General features: G+C 30.7%; 1 protein-coding gene across 2 annotated transcripts in view; it reads right to left on the reverse strand.

The window, feature by feature from the left end:
- LOC106466566 (protein phosphatase 1 regulatory subunit 12B-like) overlaps positions 1-19,393 on the reverse strand; it is a 51,030-nt gene that overhangs the window by 16,779 nt on the left and 14,858 nt on the right. For both annotated transcript variants that reach the window (XM_013926861.2, XM_022395105.1), the window contains exons 5-17: positions 17,904-18,048; positions 17,547-17,621; positions 15,506-15,692; positions 14,567-14,644; positions 14,040-14,101; positions 13,458-13,634; positions 11,514-11,560; positions 10,295-10,429; positions 9,566-9,656; positions 7,847-8,053; positions 7,160-7,367; positions 6,397-6,506; positions 5,311-5,406 (exon numbers count right to left, since the gene is read on the reverse strand). In XM_013926861.2, the coding sequence (XP_013782315.1) occupies positions 5,311-5,406; positions 6,397-6,506; positions 7,160-7,367; positions 7,847-8,053; positions 9,566-9,656; positions 10,295-10,429; positions 11,514-11,560; positions 13,458-13,634; positions 14,040-14,101; positions 14,567-14,644; positions 15,506-15,692; positions 17,547-17,621; positions 17,904-18,048 (1,618 nt within the window). The remainder of the gene's footprint in view (positions 1-5,310; positions 5,407-6,396; positions 6,507-7,159; positions 7,368-7,846; positions 8,054-9,565; positions 9,657-10,294; positions 10,430-11,513; positions 11,561-13,457; positions 13,635-14,039; positions 14,102-14,566; positions 14,645-15,505; positions 15,693-17,546; positions 17,622-17,903; positions 18,049-19,393) is intronic.

The raw sequence follows: 19,393 nt of genomic DNA on the forward strand, positions 1-19,393 counted from the left end.
GCACAACAGTATTAAAATGTAAGGACAGATCCACTGTAAGAAAATATGGAGATGTAAAGGTAGATCCTCTGTACAAAAGCATGGTGTTGGGACAATTCCACTGTTAGTGTTATACATGGTGATGTTGTAAAGAAATATTATCATGTAAATATTGTAGCAGCTTCCCGGAGCTAAGGAAATTAATGTGAATGCATACTTCTCTTTCTTCATTGCTAAGTATTAAAAAATTGACACAGTATTTTCACAAAAATATCTCATACAACTGCTTCCATCAAATTGTACTTCTCATACAATTTGGCATCTTTAGTCTTAGAAAAAAATCTTTAATACATCATTCACTAATACTACATTATATATTTATTACATCCAATCTTAGTGTGTACTAATCTCACCAGTTATAAATGGTAAATTGCTGAGTAACAGAAACTTGGAGTGTTTTTATCACATCTGTTGAAGAGACACATTAATTTATCAGTGTGTGTGTCTGCAGCCCTTCTTACTTGTTTGCAGTAATATTTTTAGCACACTAGAAACATCATCTGGCCTCATTTCAACCAGCTTGTCTGAGTCACTTCCCTAAGGTCTTGGTTAGTAAGCAACATTTAATCTTCAATCCTCCAGGTATACTCATAGTTTTATGAGAGCTACTATTAATAGCCTCTGTGAAATAGCATACTTGAAACAAGGCAAAACCAAACATTATAAAGTGAATCAACAAGGTTTTACTGATACAACAGAAACTGGCAATTAAACATACTACTTTATTGATCCATTTTAAGCACAAATAGGCACTGGATAACATAGCATTTTAGTTTAGTGTGAATATTTACAAAAACACTACATTTATGTTTCTTTTTCAAGAAAACTATGCAATTTTGCTTACTTTGGTCTTAATTTTCTTTTAATTGTAGAAAAACAATAATAAAACCTATACACATAACTATAATATGATATTTTAATGAATTATTATCAGAATTCACTGGTGTGTGATCACTATATCTTCCCTTTATTATATTTATCTACTTAATAATTGCATCTGTATAATTACATGAAATTCAGAAAGCTACATGCAACATCATCCAGTCAACAGTAGTATTACATGCCAGAGAGAAATATCACATTCACAGTACCAATACATGTTACGGTGAACAATAAACAGCCAAGCCTAACATATGAAACACTAGACAACTAATCTAGAGGATCAGAAATAGAATCTTATTGCACAAGAAGTTGATCAGGTAACGAAATACAAGCAAACTGTAATTAATAATAACTTCTAAACTTGTAAGTCATAAAACTAAACAGGAATTGATGTTTATGTTGCAGTGTACAGCCAAGCCTAGTATATGAAACACCAGTCAAATAATCCAGAGGATCATAAGTAGAACCTTAATGCACAAGAAGTTCATTAGGTATTGAAATACAAACAAACTGTAATTAATAATAATTTCTAAACTAGTAAGTCATAAAACTAAACAGGAATTGATGTTTATATTTATACATAGTATTAGATCTAAGTCTTCTTTCTTTCTTCAGAGTGTAGAATGTATGTACATGTCATACAAAAACTTGTGCTAAACTGGTTGTTAGGTTAGTACACTTTTTGTAGTATTGTGACCTGTTCCATAATTTAAAAAATACACCTCTGTATTATTTGAAATATATACTTCATTTTTAAACAAAATATTTACCAATAGCAAACTTTTTTATAAAAAACATCATGGATCTCAAATAAGAAATGTGTTAATAGTTATGTGCTTGATACTGTTAATGAATATAAAAGCTAATATATGTAAAGGAAAGTGACCCAATTATGTTGACAGTTAATGTATATAAAACCAAGTTGGATGTTTCATTCACAGCATAAAAAATAAGATAAAAATCATCAATATTACAAATACGAAAAAAAACACTCTCATCATATTATAGTGCTGCAAGCATGTCTGGTGATTTGATTTGAACCCAAATCTCTCAGATTGTGAGCCAAGCACCCTAATCACCAGGTCATTCCAAGCTAACCCTGAAAGAGTATTACACAATAATTCTTACCTTATACATTAATTAGGAACATGCTCACATTTAAACTACTTCTATTTTTTTTGGACAAAATAACTGAAACACCTAACCTTTTTAACTTCAAGAAAAAGAAATATGTATCCATATAGTAACTTTACTGTGCATCAAATTACAATATATCATTGAATTTTTCTGCGTACAACTAGTGTATTATTGTTTTTTCAGGAAAAGGTGCTAAAAATGTCTGTCAAGTTAAATGGTTTTTCAGATATCCAAAGATACATGATTGTAAGTGAACATCTAGCCAGCTTCTCAGTGACTCAAACATCTAAACTAATACATGTATTCCAAGGGACAATACCAAAAATGATGTCAAAATGGATAACAAAAATTAAACCCACTTCCGCCCAAAATAATAATGGTAAAAAAACAAGTTGACAGATCATAAGAAATAAAAAACAAGAGTAGAGCATCAAAAGTGTGTGTCAGCTTAGTTAGCCTACAACAACCAATCTCTGTCAAAACAATTTGAAGAACTACACAAAATGTGTTGTAAATTTGCTATTCAGAAACCTCTAATAATACCAAATAATTCAAAAGTAAAAGTAAAATGATGTCAAAAACAAAAATTGGCCTGAAGATTGATTGAATAAAAAACAATCAGACTAATAATATTTTACACTTTTATCATGAAATGGATGTATTAATCAAACTTTTTTTTTAATTAGGTGCTCTAAGAGCGATTTTGAGCATGTTTGGGGGCACAAAATATGAATAATTCCTCAAAAAAAATATGGCACTTTTTATCCAGTTAGAAACAAAATTCGAGCATCGAGGTCTTGATTGAAGATATTTGTTTTTACACAAAACTTACTCATTATGTCATATAATGTGGGCAATTACCATTCTTTATTGAGAAGTCACGACAACGGAGTATAGTGTCATAGAACATAGAAATTATTAACAAACAATACTCTTAAATATAAATTCAAAGACAAACAATTTCACTCCAGCAAATGTTAATGCTATGTTCCAACAAAATTTTATTCCTTATACATGTATATGCATTGTCTTACCACTAACCACATTTTCAGCTTTGTACCATGACTGCAACAAGCTAATGAATTATTCTGAACATACATACAACAAATTATTTATTGCTACTGTTCGGTAAGAGCATGAAAATGATTTGATCCATGTGAAGGGAAATGGACAAGTGAAAAATTTGGGATGTAGTTTACACAGTAAACCATAGACAGAAAATATTAAGGGCACAAATATTGTGAGAAATGCATGAAGAACATCAAAACTATAACATAGTAATAAGTATGGTCACCACAAGATAGACAGTCCACTCTTGTCAGATTTTTCTGTCCTTTCACTCCCAGTTGTCTCATTTTTTTCTTCAGTGTGATGACATGCTAGACGGGCAAGTTTCTCTGCCTGTTCTTTGATTTTATCTTGGTGGCTAACTTTGGTTTTAAATGTAGGCGGTGACGTTTCCTCTCCAGATCCTCCCTCTTATCTGCCAACTCTCTTGTATACAGATGCCGATTTCCACAATGTTGTAGCTTACTTGTTTGTCATTTGGGTCATGGAGAGCATCTGATCTTGAGAAGATTTGGACGGTAGTTTTCCTGTTGGACCGGAGTCAATATTTCACAGTCTGGATTGAGCTGCAGGTATCCATTTTCATGTTTGGTGATTTGTTGTCCATTACATCACTTAGAATGTTGAATGATGATTCCACCAATGGGCCATGGAAGATACCGAGAAAAGCAGTCACCACCTTCGACAGGAACTCATACGTCCATTGTCCAGATTGCTGGCCCAGTATTTGTCTACCCTCAGTCTATGATCTGGTAAATCACTGTTCACTTGATAAGACTGGACTTCCAGCTCGTATGCTTCTCTCTCTCTAAGTTATTCAGCTGACATGGAATGAACTGTGTCAGTGCCTTCAGCTCTCACTAATACTGTGTATGCCCGGATGCCTCTGGGTCAATGGCTAATAATACCCACAATAGTGTATCATCTAGGGGCATCTTGCTTTGCAGATATCTGCCATATGTCAAACAAGCAGTGCAAGCCAGTTGGATAAGCTTTGTCTTCACAACATCATCTCTCCTGCTCTCCTTCAGAATCTCTTTCATTGCAATACCTGTGAACGTGCCTTTCTGTTCAAGATACTGGCCATCATCAGATGTCCAAGCACTCATCTCTTGTTTCACATAGCATGAGAGGAATTGTTTGAAGACATCTTTTTGATTGTTGTGCAGCTTGTGTACCATGGGCTCATATGTCTGGAATACATACACATAGTTTTTCAACATATGAAGCACTGAAGAATAGAAATTCATGATGAGCAGTGTTCTCTTACTCTCATGGAACAGTCTCGCTATCATCCTCTGCTTCCTCTTTTCACCATTTATTGGCTGTCAGCACATTTTTGATCTCACAGATTATCCCTCTAGACTCTTTGCTGATAGCCAGTTTCCTGTATATACAGTGAGTACTGTCTGGATGTAAATGGACTAATCATCATCTGACAAGAAGGCATAGCAGAACACAACAAGTACATCCCATATTCTCAGTATGTTGAGAGACACATCATACATGGACAATCATCTGCTTGATACATAACACCTTGGCTTTATATTAAGCAGTTCACAGACTTTAGATAGGTAGTCTTCCATGTCAGCTGATCACTTGCAATTAAATTGCTGTCTTCACATGGGCATGATGGAGGTGGCCAGAGCTTTTCTGCACAGTGTATGTGCAGTGGAATGTTCCGTAGAGAGCAGCCAATGACCGAGTTGCATTGTAATTATGTCAAATTCTTTGTTTAAAAACATTGTGAGCACATGGAACATCATGGTAGCATGGGCTGACCTCCCCTATTTTTTAAACTGGATTTATACAAATCACAGAAAATGACCCAGATGACCAAGAAAAACTCTGAAATCCACAAATCTGAAGAAAATTGACATTCCAGAAGTAGTGAATATTTGAAAAATATACTAAAAGAAATGATACAATTGATACAGAAGGAATGATGGAGTAACAAAGATTTAAGGATGAAGTAGTACGGAGGTGATAGGATGAAGATGAATAAAGTTATTAAGTAGGACATATGACTTTTCAGAAGATGGGAGAGAGCATGATGACCTGCATAATACAACAAAAGACTTGAAGTAAGAGATGAGATGAAAATTAATGAGAGACCACATGATAATTATTAAATGATAAATTACATTATATGAGTTTGAATATGAATAAAATTTTATGTCTCACCTCTCTGTCACCCTCAGATTCTTGAGACTGCTCATCTTCTTGCTTTTCATCCTGCTGTAGTTCCTGATCTGGACTACTCTGTTGATCACTTTGATCCTGAAGAAATACCAAACATTATATTAACAAATATACCCAGTTTTCGTTCTTAGCTCTAAAGATTGTACATAATTTTATTTTTTACATAACATATAAAATATATTCTTGACATTACAGAATGTTTTAACTTTTTCTTGACACTACAGATTATACAAACCTTTGTTCTTGATATTACAAAAAAATACAAAAAGTTTGTTTTAACACTATTTTTTAATGTTGCAGAACAAATAAACTTCTTTTTTTACACTGTACAATATATAAATACGTTATTGCTCTACAAGTTATATAAACGTTTTATTCTTAATAATAAAGAATACATCAGCTGCTTCTTCACACTCTAGAACATAAACACATTTTGTTTTTGAAATAACAGAACTTACAAACATATTCTACATGCCGTAAAACCTAAAATCTCTCATTCTTGACACATTCTACACTGCAAAACATGAATTTTGTTCTTAAAAATAGAGAATGCACCAGCTCATTCTAAGTACTATAGAACATTCAATCAAACATACAAGCCCATTCTACACTGTAAAACAAACTTTTGTTCTTGACAAAATAGAACATACAAGCTTATTTTAAACACTATAACATAAGTAAACAGTTTTTCACACTAAAAATCATGCAAAGTTTTCGTTCTCGGTGCTCCAGAATATACAAGCTTATTCTAGAGACACTAGAATAATTTTGTTCTTAACAATGCAGAGCATACAAGCTGATGTGAAACATAAAAGTTTTTCTTAACATTACAGAACATACAAGATCATTTTAAATACTGTAATACATAAAAAGTTTTATTTTTTGACACTAAGGAACATATAAACTCATTCAAGAAGTTTGAACACATAATCATTTTATTCTTGAGACTAGAGAACATACAAACGTTTCAGCATCCAACGTGCAACACTAAAATAAAATAGAACATTTATTAGTGTTCAAACAATATCTACAAACTTATATTATAAGGTATGTTAGTGCTACACTGACCTCAGAATCTAAATAAACAACTCCTGTGGATCTCCTTTTTGGTCTTCTTCTTCTCTGAATAGCTGCCTGAGTCCCTTGAATAATTTTATTTTCATAGTCTTTTTCTAAATCTAATAAGTGAGCAAAACATCCGAGCATATTTATTCAAGTTTTTGTTAAAACCAATTAGAAATTATAATACCCACTTTTACAGTACCATATATGACTTTACAAGAGTTTTTATTAGACTATGTTAAACTATAAAAAGAACAAGGAATTTTTCCGAAAGGTCGCTTAGCCAATAAATTGAATGTTTATGTTCTTACTTTTACTTTTAGGATACTGTAAGTACAGAACTAAAGGATGGCAATCTTACCTTAACTTTGAACAGAGCATGAGTACCCTTGAAAAACTGAGCAATTACTCATAAATTTTGAAAAATACTTTAAATCCCCAAAAACTTGAATTCTTATCTTCACTTAAAATAAGGCTAAGAACAAGAATATCTGATAATGAACTCTTACACTTACTTTGAACACATCATTAATGCCCTTGAAAAATGAATTCTGACTCTTATCCTAGTACAAAGCATAAGTATCCCTGAAAAGGTAAGATTACCTTAACTGCTTTAGAGAGGTCAATAAATGTTGCTGAGGCACTGACGTTTTATCTTCACTTAAAACAAGGCACAAGTAACCCTGATGAAGTGATCCTTACTTTTAAATGTTCAACTTTTACCTCATTTTGAACAGGATGTGAGTATCTAGGAAGAGTGAATGCTTACCATCATTTTGACCAGGCCTTGTGCGCAGTGGTATAGTAACAGAATGTGTAACTTCAGGACTGTCTGTTACACTGGAAACTTGAGGATGTTCGCGTGTATGAACAGGAGAAGGCACTGTGATGGATGTTGTGCTAACATTCGTGGTTGAACTAGGAGTACTTCTGGTATCAGTTATGTTCTGGGACTGTTTGGCTAGTGTTTGTTCAGCCTGAAGCAACAAAATGTTAACAAATACTAAAACAAAACTATCTCAGATCAGTAACAGGAATAACTGATGCATCAATATATAATTAGAGCTAAAAGAAATAGTGGTTTTTGCTATTCAAATATTCTTTATCTGTATTCAAATCATATTTGAATATTCTTTAATAAAGACAATGAAAATATCATATAGCTTTTCATATATTAGTTGTACTATGTTTACTGTACACTTAAAGCAATTACTCACAATATCATCAATAAAATTTACAGGCAGTATACAAGATTGTTCAGATATACTAAATAATATTACCAGCATTCAGGACTATACAGATATTGCCACTTTTGAATGTACTTGAAAATATTTTATTTAAAAAAATTAAACAAATGCAAAAATGCTAGCATAAGATAAAAATGTAACTAAAATCAAATTTTAATGAAGTTAAAGGTACATAAAAAAATTTGTAACTTGATTTTAAAAGAATTAACCTTTTTACTGTCTTCTGCATGCTTTCTCAATGACCCTTGTCTCTCCCATGCTGAGCTCGCTGTAACTGTGGTAGTAGTAGTAGCTGCCAGTGTCGTAGCAGTGGTTGTTTCCGTGTGCTCTTTTTCATTCTCCTTCTGTTCATCCTCTTCTTGTTGTTTACGTAATAACTGTTGTTCTGCTGACTTTAGATCTTCTAAGGTTACACCCTAAAATATATATTGTAAAAAATTAACTATACTTATATGTACATGTATTTCAGTTGTTCAAATAGAATTTTTTCATGAATGTACATCTTTTGAGAAAAGATACTGTAATGTTTAAAGTTTCACCATTCATAACTAACAAGACATTTTAGTGCACTATACCTATAATGGAAGAATATAACAGATTTTTGGAATGATATAGAATAGTGATAATATGTAACAGATCATCAAAGTGGCCTCGCTCTATACATAATTATGTGAAATTAATAGCTGATATAGTTTATTTTCAATAAATAATAATTGTTTTATTTGTGTGTGATGTTTGAATATTGTATCCTTCAGGCCTGATGAGCCCTGGTATGAAGCAAAAGGCCTTGTCAGCACTGGATATAGTAAATACGGTGTGGTTGAAAAAGTGTTATACATTCTTCTGTACATTCATTTATAAAGTTATTTCAATAACTAAGCTTCCCTATTGTCTTGCTGTAGAAGAAAAATGTTGAAGCTTTCAAACAAATATATAATTCAAGTTAACATTTTCAGGAACAAAAAGAATTTCTAAAGAAATTATAAACAATTTCCATATCTAAGGTTTGTTTGTAAGTTTTCTAAACTTTCCATTAGATTCCTTTATTCACCATTACCTGGTTCTATTCTTCATTCACCCCTAAAGCTGTGGATAGTCAGTATTTTAATAAGCCACAAATTATTGTTAAAACTACTTTATTTAACCTACATTAATGTAAATAATTTATAATCTCTTTTAACAAATAATTTTTAACTCTTGGTTCTAACTATTCGGAAAGTAACTGTTTAAACCACAAGTTGTAACATCATAAAAAAGTGGCAACAAAGGGCTGTAGTAATAAAAAACTTTAACTGAGCAGATAAAACACCTGATTTACATCAAGAAGACCAAGGATCAAATTCCTATCACTACTAACATAGAAATAGTTCTTCTCAGAACTTTCCTGAAGACACCAATGTATTATCAGCCAAAATATAGAATAAATGAGTTAGTAATCAGTATCTAGGTATTAAAAAAAGGTTATTAATTAATAGTTAAAACTTAGGTGATCACATACACTACTATCAATCATAGCAATGTAACTAATATCTAGGTATTAAAATATGTTACTCGTTAATACTTAAGACTTAGGTGATCACACCTTATTTTGAATAGATAATCTTATTACTTTTAAGACATTTCTATTGTCTAGCAGGCTACATCATAACAATTGATCTCTGTATCTACCTATAACATAAATAGTTCGAACTGATAGAAATTATTTTAAAAATTTATAAAATATATCCTATTAAAAGCTTTCCAAGAAGAGAAAATTAAAAACAAATTATTTAGTAGTACGTAAGCATAAATATCTAATTTTTTTACAACTGATAAGTGATTTGATATAACAAAACTTTCTTATGGCACACAGAATAAATACTTTCTATAATTCTTTTGAGAACAAACAAAACTCAATACAAAATAAACAGGATGCCACCCTGCCTTACCGTAGTGGAGCGCCGTGTTTCTCTCACACGCTTGGCATGGGCTTTTCTTCTTGTTTCTGACTCTTCATCTCGTACTGGAGGCACAAAAGACCTAAACACCATTCACCTCTTATAAGTTCATTTTATTACACATATGAATTTCAACTCATAAGTTTATCTAAAATAGAAATGTAGAAATACAGTAATTTTTTAACTTAACAAAGGGCATGTCTTCAGTAGTAATTCACAAAACATATAAAATTAGACTGTACAAAACAATGAATATTATTATCAAACTTCAGTAATTTCTTTTCTTGCCTATATACAACACACATAAAAACAAATCACTCTTACACTAATGCATTTTTAATGATTCAACTTGCAATATCCTTATCTCTTCAATAATATTAACTGAAATTCATTATGTTTTTCATCACAAATAAACCTATCAGCCTGTAGTAACATAAGTATAACTTGTTAATTCAAATGAATTATAAAACAGCTGTAAGACAGATTAGATAAAATTTAACTCCTTAAAACTTCTCATACTAACTTTCCTAAGATTTGACAAACTGTTAGTCATATTATATATCAGATCATGTATCAGTGTTTTTTTTTTTCATTGCTTAACAATAAAACCATAATAAAATATGCATATCAACTTTTTTTCCAAATGAGCTCCATAAACGGTTCAATACACAACAATCATATTTCATATGTATTAATAGCTAAAATAATATACATATGTACCTTCTGATTTGGCCTTCTAGAGGTGGTGTGGTGACACCAGTGGATGGTGAACTCAAATTTGAAGATGGCGTGGATGGAGCGGAAGCATTGATTATGGAAGGGGAAGGCATGGCATCTTCCTTTGTACTAGGAATTCTGTTGTAATTACAAACTCATTTTTAAAACAAATTCCCATCACTAAATTTATCCAATAAAAAATAAAAATAAATTGAAAATAAAAAAAAGGTATTAAGAATTCACTGTAGGTACTTGAGTTAATTAATAGTAAAACCCTTTGTCATTTTCAAACAAGAAGACATTGAAATGAGTACTTTTTCTAAAATTTTGGTAAAACACACAAGTTTGTAAATAAAAAATGAATGCATTTTCGAAAATCATCCTATGACTGTAACAGTTTTGAACAATTAAAAACTTAATTTACAACTTACAAAATAATTTACTTTATCAATAAAATAAAACTATAAGAAAGATAACTTTTTTTTCCCCAAAACTGTCTTTAACAAAAAAACCTTGTTACACTAATTAAAACTTCTGAATAAAAGAACAAAAACGTGAAACAAAAAATATTTACTTCACTAGCTTTATAAGAGTATTAAAGCATAAGAGGGACTTACACCTTTGTTTTCCACCATTTACCACTAGCACACATACACACTTTGTTCTAAATTCATATACAACTTTTAGACTTAATATTTTAATTACCTTTTAAACATTGTTTAAGCAGACTCCAACAAATGGAAAGTTTTTGTGAAAAATTTTCAGACAAAAGTCGTATACCGTTCAGTAACTTTCAGTTTATCTCATATAAAATAACATGTGCATAAAACATTATTCTAAACATTAATAAGTTTTTAAACTAACAGTGAATAAGGTATTAAGAAATAATTATTTCGTTGCTGATACTCTCTTAGGTAGTGTTTAATCATGAAATATAGGTTACAGATGTTGAGTTCTCAGAGTTTTTAAATAGTGGGCTTATAATATGGAATATGATCTTTTTTGTCTCAGAACTTTTATATAGTACTTTAACTGAAAATAATAACTTTTTTAACACTTGCTTTAATTCTCCTTCTGAATTCTTTTGAGAGCTTTTAAACAGGGAACTTATGATTATGAAAAATTTTTTTAACTTCTGTTCTGTCACTCCTTTGATTCTTTCATAAAAGTTTTGGGAAAAGTAGACATACAGCTAAGAATATTAAAAATGATTTGCTTTTACCTTTGATCTACAGCTTCTCCATATGTTGGTCCATTAGCCTTTTTGTCCTGTGAAGATAAAAATTTACAAATACATATAAAACTGCACAATCACAAACATTTTTTCATTCACAAAACAATCTTAAATGAAGGACCATGTATAAGGGAGAATATGCAGCTCTGGACAGAAAGTTCCTTGAAACTGAAGAAAAACACATTGCTATATCTTTTTTCAAAAGTTAATTTTCGAGATATAAATAATATTTGAGAAGTGTGGCGTATTTTGTGAAGAGTCCTTCACATCACAGTAAACATTGGCCTTGAGAATATGTACCTATGGTTTCAATATCATAAATTTATCAACATTTTGACTTACTTTGTTATGATTGTTTTAACTCTGTTGTTGATTTTGACTGGACATATAATGAAATACATGCAAAGTAATTGCAGTCCCACAGTTGTTAGAAACATGTTAAAATTCGATTTGTGGCATGGCCCACAAATCTTTATGATGGTCCTGGTTAAATTTAATTTTTTTTTAATCAAACTATTCAATAAGTATATAACTCACATAAAGAAAATTTATCAGGTAACATAATGTATGAACCATTTTAATATATATATTAAGTAAAAAAGTATTTTTTTAAGTAAATAAAACTTTTACTAATCTACACATATAAAACCACTGTCTGCAATTAAAGCTCGGTAACACTCAAATTACCTCAGTGGTTAGAGCACCCAAACCTCAAGTGGAAGTCTCACATTCAAATACCAATACAGTTGAGATTTTTTATAATTTTTTTTAACTCTTTCCCTGTTTTAGGAAATTTCTTGTATTATTGATATTCCATAAAGCTTGCTTTTTGTCAACATTATTCATTTGAAAGAAAATTAATGTAATGGGTAATGAAAATATAAATAATTAATATTTATAATTAGTATTTATCCTAGGTTTACAATATCCTCTTGAGTGAAAGTAACTTATCATCATTCACATGCACTTTGAGTGTCACATGCAATGCTTATATGAAGCTACCTTCTAATCTCATACGTTGAACCACAACAACCAGTTCCTATTGCCACATTCATGAACATCAGCTGCATATCAAATAAATGTAGCTGTGTATCACTTGTGATGCACAGAACAGGGACAGGGTTAAATAAGGGATCATGTTTAGAGCACACTCTTTCCATATTCAGAAAAACATGAACACCATGATATTTCAAATTAATGTTTGTTAACATTAGATTTCAAACACTGGATTTCAAAATGGCTCAGTGATTACAGTGTTCGACTCTCATGTTCAAATCCCAGTTGAGTTGGGATTTTATGTTTTTTGTTTTTTTTAATAAATGATCATATTTACAGCAGGCTCTTTCAATACCATTATTAAGCAAATCAAAGATTTCAGATATTGGTTAGCATAACACATCTAGGCTTTTCATTTCAAATGAACAGTTCTAGCACCATCTATGAAATAAATTTAAACTAAAGTTCTGAATTAAACTAAAAATAGTTCAGAAGCAGTGCAAGGAAGAAAACACTGTTTAGCGAAAGAATGAAAAAAATAGATGTATGGCATGGCAAAATTGAAAAAGTATAGGAAAAATTAGGAGAACTGAAACAGAGGGAAAACAACTGACACAATCAAATGAAGCTTCTGAAGAAACAAAGCAAAGAAGATAAATTGATACTGAAAGACAAGCAAATGGGTTCTGGCTCCCAATGTATTGAATGGCTACATCAGCTAGTATGGTTAATATTCTGCTGTTTTTGTATTATTAACAAATATTAAACAAAAATAATAATAATAATCATTTAGACACCACCCCAATAAATCTACAGCTGAATAATAAGCAACATAAAAAACTGGGGATATTTAACATTTCCAACAAAGTTTAAGGCAATTACCAATGACATCTAACAGTTTTTGACAAAAATTCTACGATATAACTTCCACCTTACTTCAGCTGCTGTCTGGACTTCTTGGAGTTTCCTAAGAACCACCAAAGGCTCTTCTTTTGCCGTATCTTGTGTACCCTGAGTTAGAGAAATGTTTGTTTCACCTTTTCTTCTCCAAGGAGCCGCATCATTGGGTAATTCCTGTATTTCAGCATCAGTAGGAGGTTTTGAAACAGGAGACTAAAAGGAAAAAAAAAGGATTCTAACTTGATGGAAAAGTATTATCAAAACAATGAAACAGTCAAAATGTTTTTGAACTGAAAATGAGCTAAAAAAGTTAGATCACATGAATATCTAAAATAAAGTTTAAGTCCACAATAACAAATTTATATGATAAAAGTTTTGACATTTCCATCCATTTATACCTTCTAATTATGTAAACAGACAAGTATAAATTCAGTTTTTAAAGCTTAAGTTCTTAGATCGTAGAAATTTATTTATTTTTCCATAGACAAAAAATAGTATACTGTTATTATTTAATACTTCAATATATATACTTTGAAGAACACTGCTGTTTTGTTTGTTGAACTAATAATTTTAATTTCTCAATACTGAGTTTAAACTAAGTATCAAAAGTTTATGTACCTCAATTTCTTTGGCTTTATCTTCAGAATGCTCATCAGCAATGTTGGATTCATTTCTTTTTACTGGGTGAGGAAATTTTATGTTAAAAATAATTAAGAGTTTAAACAAAAATCTAAAAAGATTACAAACACAAAGCTGTAACTAAAGCATGGTTTACCTATAGAAATGACAATAAAATCTTTCCAGTAACAAGTTCTGGAGTCAGTAATTTAAATACATTCACTACCATAACATATTTTTTTATAATAGTTCTGCAAAATAATCATACAAGTTTATAAAATTATTTTTTTTCAATCATGCATTCATATTTCTTGAAAAGAGATAGATCTACTTAAGTTAAGTAAAAAACAAAAACTTTCCAAAAATATAAGAGTTCAAAAATTAGTACAAGCTGTTTCCTTATTTTATAACATTACTCCTAAAATTTCATTTTTAACTATGTAATTTCAGTGGTGTTTAAATTCAGAAATTATGTTTCATCCATACACATATAGTACATATTGAAGTGTAACAACGTAAATTCTCACCTATGGTCAGATCTTCCTTCGTTTTAATCTCTATATTGGAAGAAGGTTCTGGAACACTTTCATCTGTAACTTTACTCTCTGTCAATAAGCAGAAAAATTATGTCTTTAAGCAAAATAATTCTGCATTCTTGATATATAAATTTACATACTAATTTATTCATTATGGGCCAAGTACAATTTCAAAAGTAACTACTAGGAATCTTATCATTTCTCAACCAGTTCAACTAGCTTTAAATAAGATTAATAAAATTGAGATATCAACGTTTTGTATTTGCCCAATAATTTATTTGTAAAGTTTAATATAAAGAGAGATTTAGGCCTAGGAGACATGGAAGTAAATTTTTGGAAATCGTTGTTGTAAATGGCACCATTGTAAAAACATGCTAATTATACACATACGGTTTATAAGGAACTTCATGCTTACTTCGTGGTTTATCATTCTGAAGATGGTGGAATTTTCTCCACCGAAACATGTAGAGTTTTTAAAGTTTTTTTAACATATATTTTTATACTTTACAAATAAATTATTGTGCAAGTAAAAAATGTTGATGTCCTGTTGATGTCTTTCGTCATATTTTGGAGACAAGATAAAAAAACAAAACACACTCAAATGCAAACTACTTTATTGTTATTATTAACCTTTAGAATCCTCTATTATTTGTGATAAATTCAGGTTTACCTACTACATAGACACAAATACAGTGCTTAATAACAAAGCAGGTTGTATATATATTTTTCTTTGTTAAGGTCCTCCAATTAATTTTTTTTTCCTAACTTGTTTCAATATAGCTGTATTTTAATTGTCTTAATTTTTATGTAAATCATTTTAAAAATCATCATTAATTTTATAAGGCAAAAAAACAACAACAACATATTACTGATCCCTATACAATTTATCTTCTAGTCACGCTCTTCTTAAAATGAAAAACATATTTTTACCCTCTTCTACTTCCTCTTCAGGTAATCTTAATTTAGCTTCAATCTGTGCTCTTTCTGCAAAAGTATCTTTCATGATTACGTTGCTCTTATCTGTACCACTCATTCGAGTTACTGAAGTTCTTCTTTTTAAAGGAGGTGGGGCTTTTCTTCTTAATATTTCTCCTAGTTCTGGACGCTCCTTCTGAAGCTGTCATACAACAAAGCATGCTTTGTCAGAGAATAACTTTCACATGGAAAGTTGTGTACAAACACATTATAAATATTACATAGATGGCTTTTAGGAAAGTGTTAAATGTTAATCGTTGTAATGTATGTTTTCAGAAACACTATATTCCAAACTAAGAATCGTTTTCTTCAAACAATAGGAGGTAGTTTATAAAACATTAATTATCACTTTTTTTAACAACTTTAAAAGGTGTCTTCATATATACATTTAGTATTAAAAAGAATTATGAAAACAGTCAATAGAATAAGTATAAAATGCAAATATTATGGGATTCCTCTACAGTATGAAAATGAACTGCACCAGAGTACGGCCACATGATGATAGTTAGTACTGTCACTGGCTGTCATCCAACCAATGAGAAAGTGGAACACCATCATAATGCCTATAAAAGGACAGGCAGTACAACTATTCCCAGATGTTGTATGGTGAATACATTTATTGTTCCCAAAACAGAAATACCACATGACAAATGTGTAGAAATTAAAGTTTAGACTGGTGACAGTTTTAGGAGAAATTGCATGTTTCATAAGGAGCTGTGTTGAAACCCTAAAGAATGTATGTGAAACTAATACTGTTGATAATGAAAATAGTCAAGGTACAAAACCCAAACTGTTCAAAAATAGTGTTAAGTAACTCAGGATATGCTCTTTCTGTGATACACAATAGGCCAGTAAAAAGCTGATCTAGCTATTTGAACAGGTGTGAGTAGTAATTTAGAAATCAATGATTTGTATGCACAATGATATCACTTTGCTTACAAATTGTTGTTTGTTAATTTACTACTTTATTAACATAATGTGCTTTCCTACACAAGTACAAGAGTAATTACCTCAAAAACAGTAAAATACACACTGGCATGAAATGGCCTCACTGGATATGTAGTTGTTCAAAACCACTGCTTATACAAATTAATCACACCAAAAGGCTGAAATAGGCATCAGACATTAATCAATAGGATAAGCAAAGCTGGAAGAGGGTGCTTTTTACAAATCAACTGAAATTCAAATAACGAGACAACAATCAATAACACTTTAGTTCAACAGAGAGAGGAGAAAATTATCATGGTCAACATACAACATTTACACTGAACCATGCTAGGAGACTAGTGCAAATCTAGGCTACATTACAACCAATGATGTTTGAAATCTACATTAAAATTGATGGTTTTCCGACTGTTAAAGAGGTACAAGCAACTAATTATCCATCATTATGTTCCCTCAGGTACAAGACCTGTTGAGCAGGGAATCATCTTTCAACAATGAAATGAAATGATACCAGAAAGGAACACAAAAGGCCAGTGAAACACACTAGCAACTATAGCTTTGCCTGACAAAGTTCCAATATGAATATTATGTCATGACTGTATGAACTTGTATGGTAACTAACTGAGAAGATAAAAAGCAACCAAATAACTACTTGGCCAAATTATGGAGAGTAATACAGGACATTTGAAACAATATATCACAATCACTTGTTGAAATATTTATGAGAGCATAAAAACAAGAGGTACTGTTTAAAGCAAGTATAAAATACCAGTGTATTAGAAGACCTTTTTTGCTACTTTCTGTGATAATGTATTATATTAATGATAAATTGACCCTTTAGTTGCAATTATTCATTATTTGTGACTCCCTGTACATATATCACCTATGCATATCCAAAACTATTTCCAATAATGTATATAAACTTCATATGCTCTCAAAGTATACCTAAGACTTTGTTTAAGTATACTGTAGCAAGAAGGAGCAGATTTTAAATACTATATTTGAATAATTATAACTATTAAAAAATAAATCAATTTGCAACAATACTCACAGTATTTTGTTTTTTCTTTAAATCTTCTAATACACTAACCAAGTCAGGATCTGCTACATCAAAACATGTCTGTCCCTGAAATAAAAAGATATTTTGAAGAAACTTGTGCTCAAAAATAAACATAAATGTTTATTAAGCACACTGCTTCAGTAACATAAAAAATCATCAATATATGATAATAATCTGATTTCTAAAATGTACTTATCACTCCTAAGTATCCGAAATAATACTTATGACACTGATTTAAAGGGTCAGAAACACCTTATTTCCCATTTTCTCCGAAGCAGAATAACGTGAAATAAATAACTAGCAAAGAGTTCTATAATCAGTTTATTCTATTTATTAGATAACACTTACAACAAAATTTTGGATATCCATGTTTGCAAGGTTATCAGCTAAGAGTTCACAGGATTCTTTCTGGCCCCAGTGTGCTGCAGCATGGAGAGGTGTCCAACCATCATTATCCTGTGTGTTCAGATCCAAACCAGCTTTGATCAGTAAGCTGTGGTGAAGAATGGATAGTTTATAAGTTTTAAGAAACACTTCACATTCACAGAATTATATTTGTATCTAAATGCTGCAACCAATTTTCATTTAAGGTTAAAATAAAGTCCTATTTTTAAAAACATCACTAATTAACACTTAAATAGAATTATCCTTTCATTTCATAAAACTAATAACTGATATAATAACAACTAAAATGACAACTATTTTTGTATAGAAGTATCTTTTTTTTATGTTTATTAAGTTTACATTTCTTCCACAAACTGTAGAATTGAGTGATTTGTTTGATGAGAATGTAAACAAAATAAAGACAGTCCAACTGAAAGAGAAAAATAAATAACTAAAAGCCAGAATAGTGTTCTACTTCATTATGAAAAACACACTTCATGTCTGGCTTATTAACATTTTTGTATGTGAATTTTAAACTTCATAGTAAAGGAAAAGTGATAAAAGTCAAAGCATGCAAACTGAAATGTAAACAGCATGAGATTACTATGATGAGCATCAAGATTTATTTGTTAGTTCTTTTCTATATTTTCATGTAAAGTTAATCGAGGGCTATCTCCACTATACATCTCTGATTTTGAACTGATAGACTAAAGGAAATTTAGTTAGTCAACAGGACCTACCACCAGCTCTTGGACTAATTTTATCTGAATGAACAATGGGATTTGATCACCAACTTTATAATGCACTCAAGGGCCCAAAGTGCAAAGCATAATCATTTTATTTAGCAATGAAATGCAAACAACAGACCTGCAGATCCATAGTCATTCTAACCTATGCTGCCATCTGTTGTCAAATATGATCTAGGCATTACCCTAATCTTATCTGACATTTAATCAGCTACTACATTAAATTCTATCTGGTTTCAGGCAGATACTAAACAATGAAATAATTCTGTAACTTAATTTTCTGTGTCAAACAAAATATCCTGTTGCATCCTTTTGGATACCAATTACTGAGAAGCTCTGCTGATATAGCAAAATCTTAAGTATGTAAACAATATTCTTGCTAAGAAAACATAAAATGATTTGCATTCCATCATAAGTTCTTTTCCTTAACTTTATACTCAATATTGCAATATTAGTTATATTTGCACTCAAAATTACAATATTAGACAAGAGAACTGTATTTTGGAACATAACTTCAATAACCAAGATTTGGCAGACCTTCATCTAGCTAAAATTAAAAACACAGATACTAAAATTTTTTTTTACATTACTGACCTGTATTCCTTCCCATTTTCTTGTATGATTTCCTTAAGTTGCCATACATTAGTTACATTATTTTTTTTTAGCAAAAATTATTTTCAACTGATGTCTTAAAATTTCAATGAGATT

Source organism: Limulus polyphemus, unplaced genomic scaffold, assembly GCF_000517525.1.
Source record: "Limulus polyphemus unplaced genomic scaffold, Limulus_polyphemus-2.1.2 Scaffold74, whole genome shotgun sequence".
In the NCBI taxonomy this organism is placed as follows: domain Eukaryota; kingdom Metazoa; phylum Arthropoda; class Merostomata; order Xiphosura; family Limulidae; genus Limulus; species Limulus polyphemus.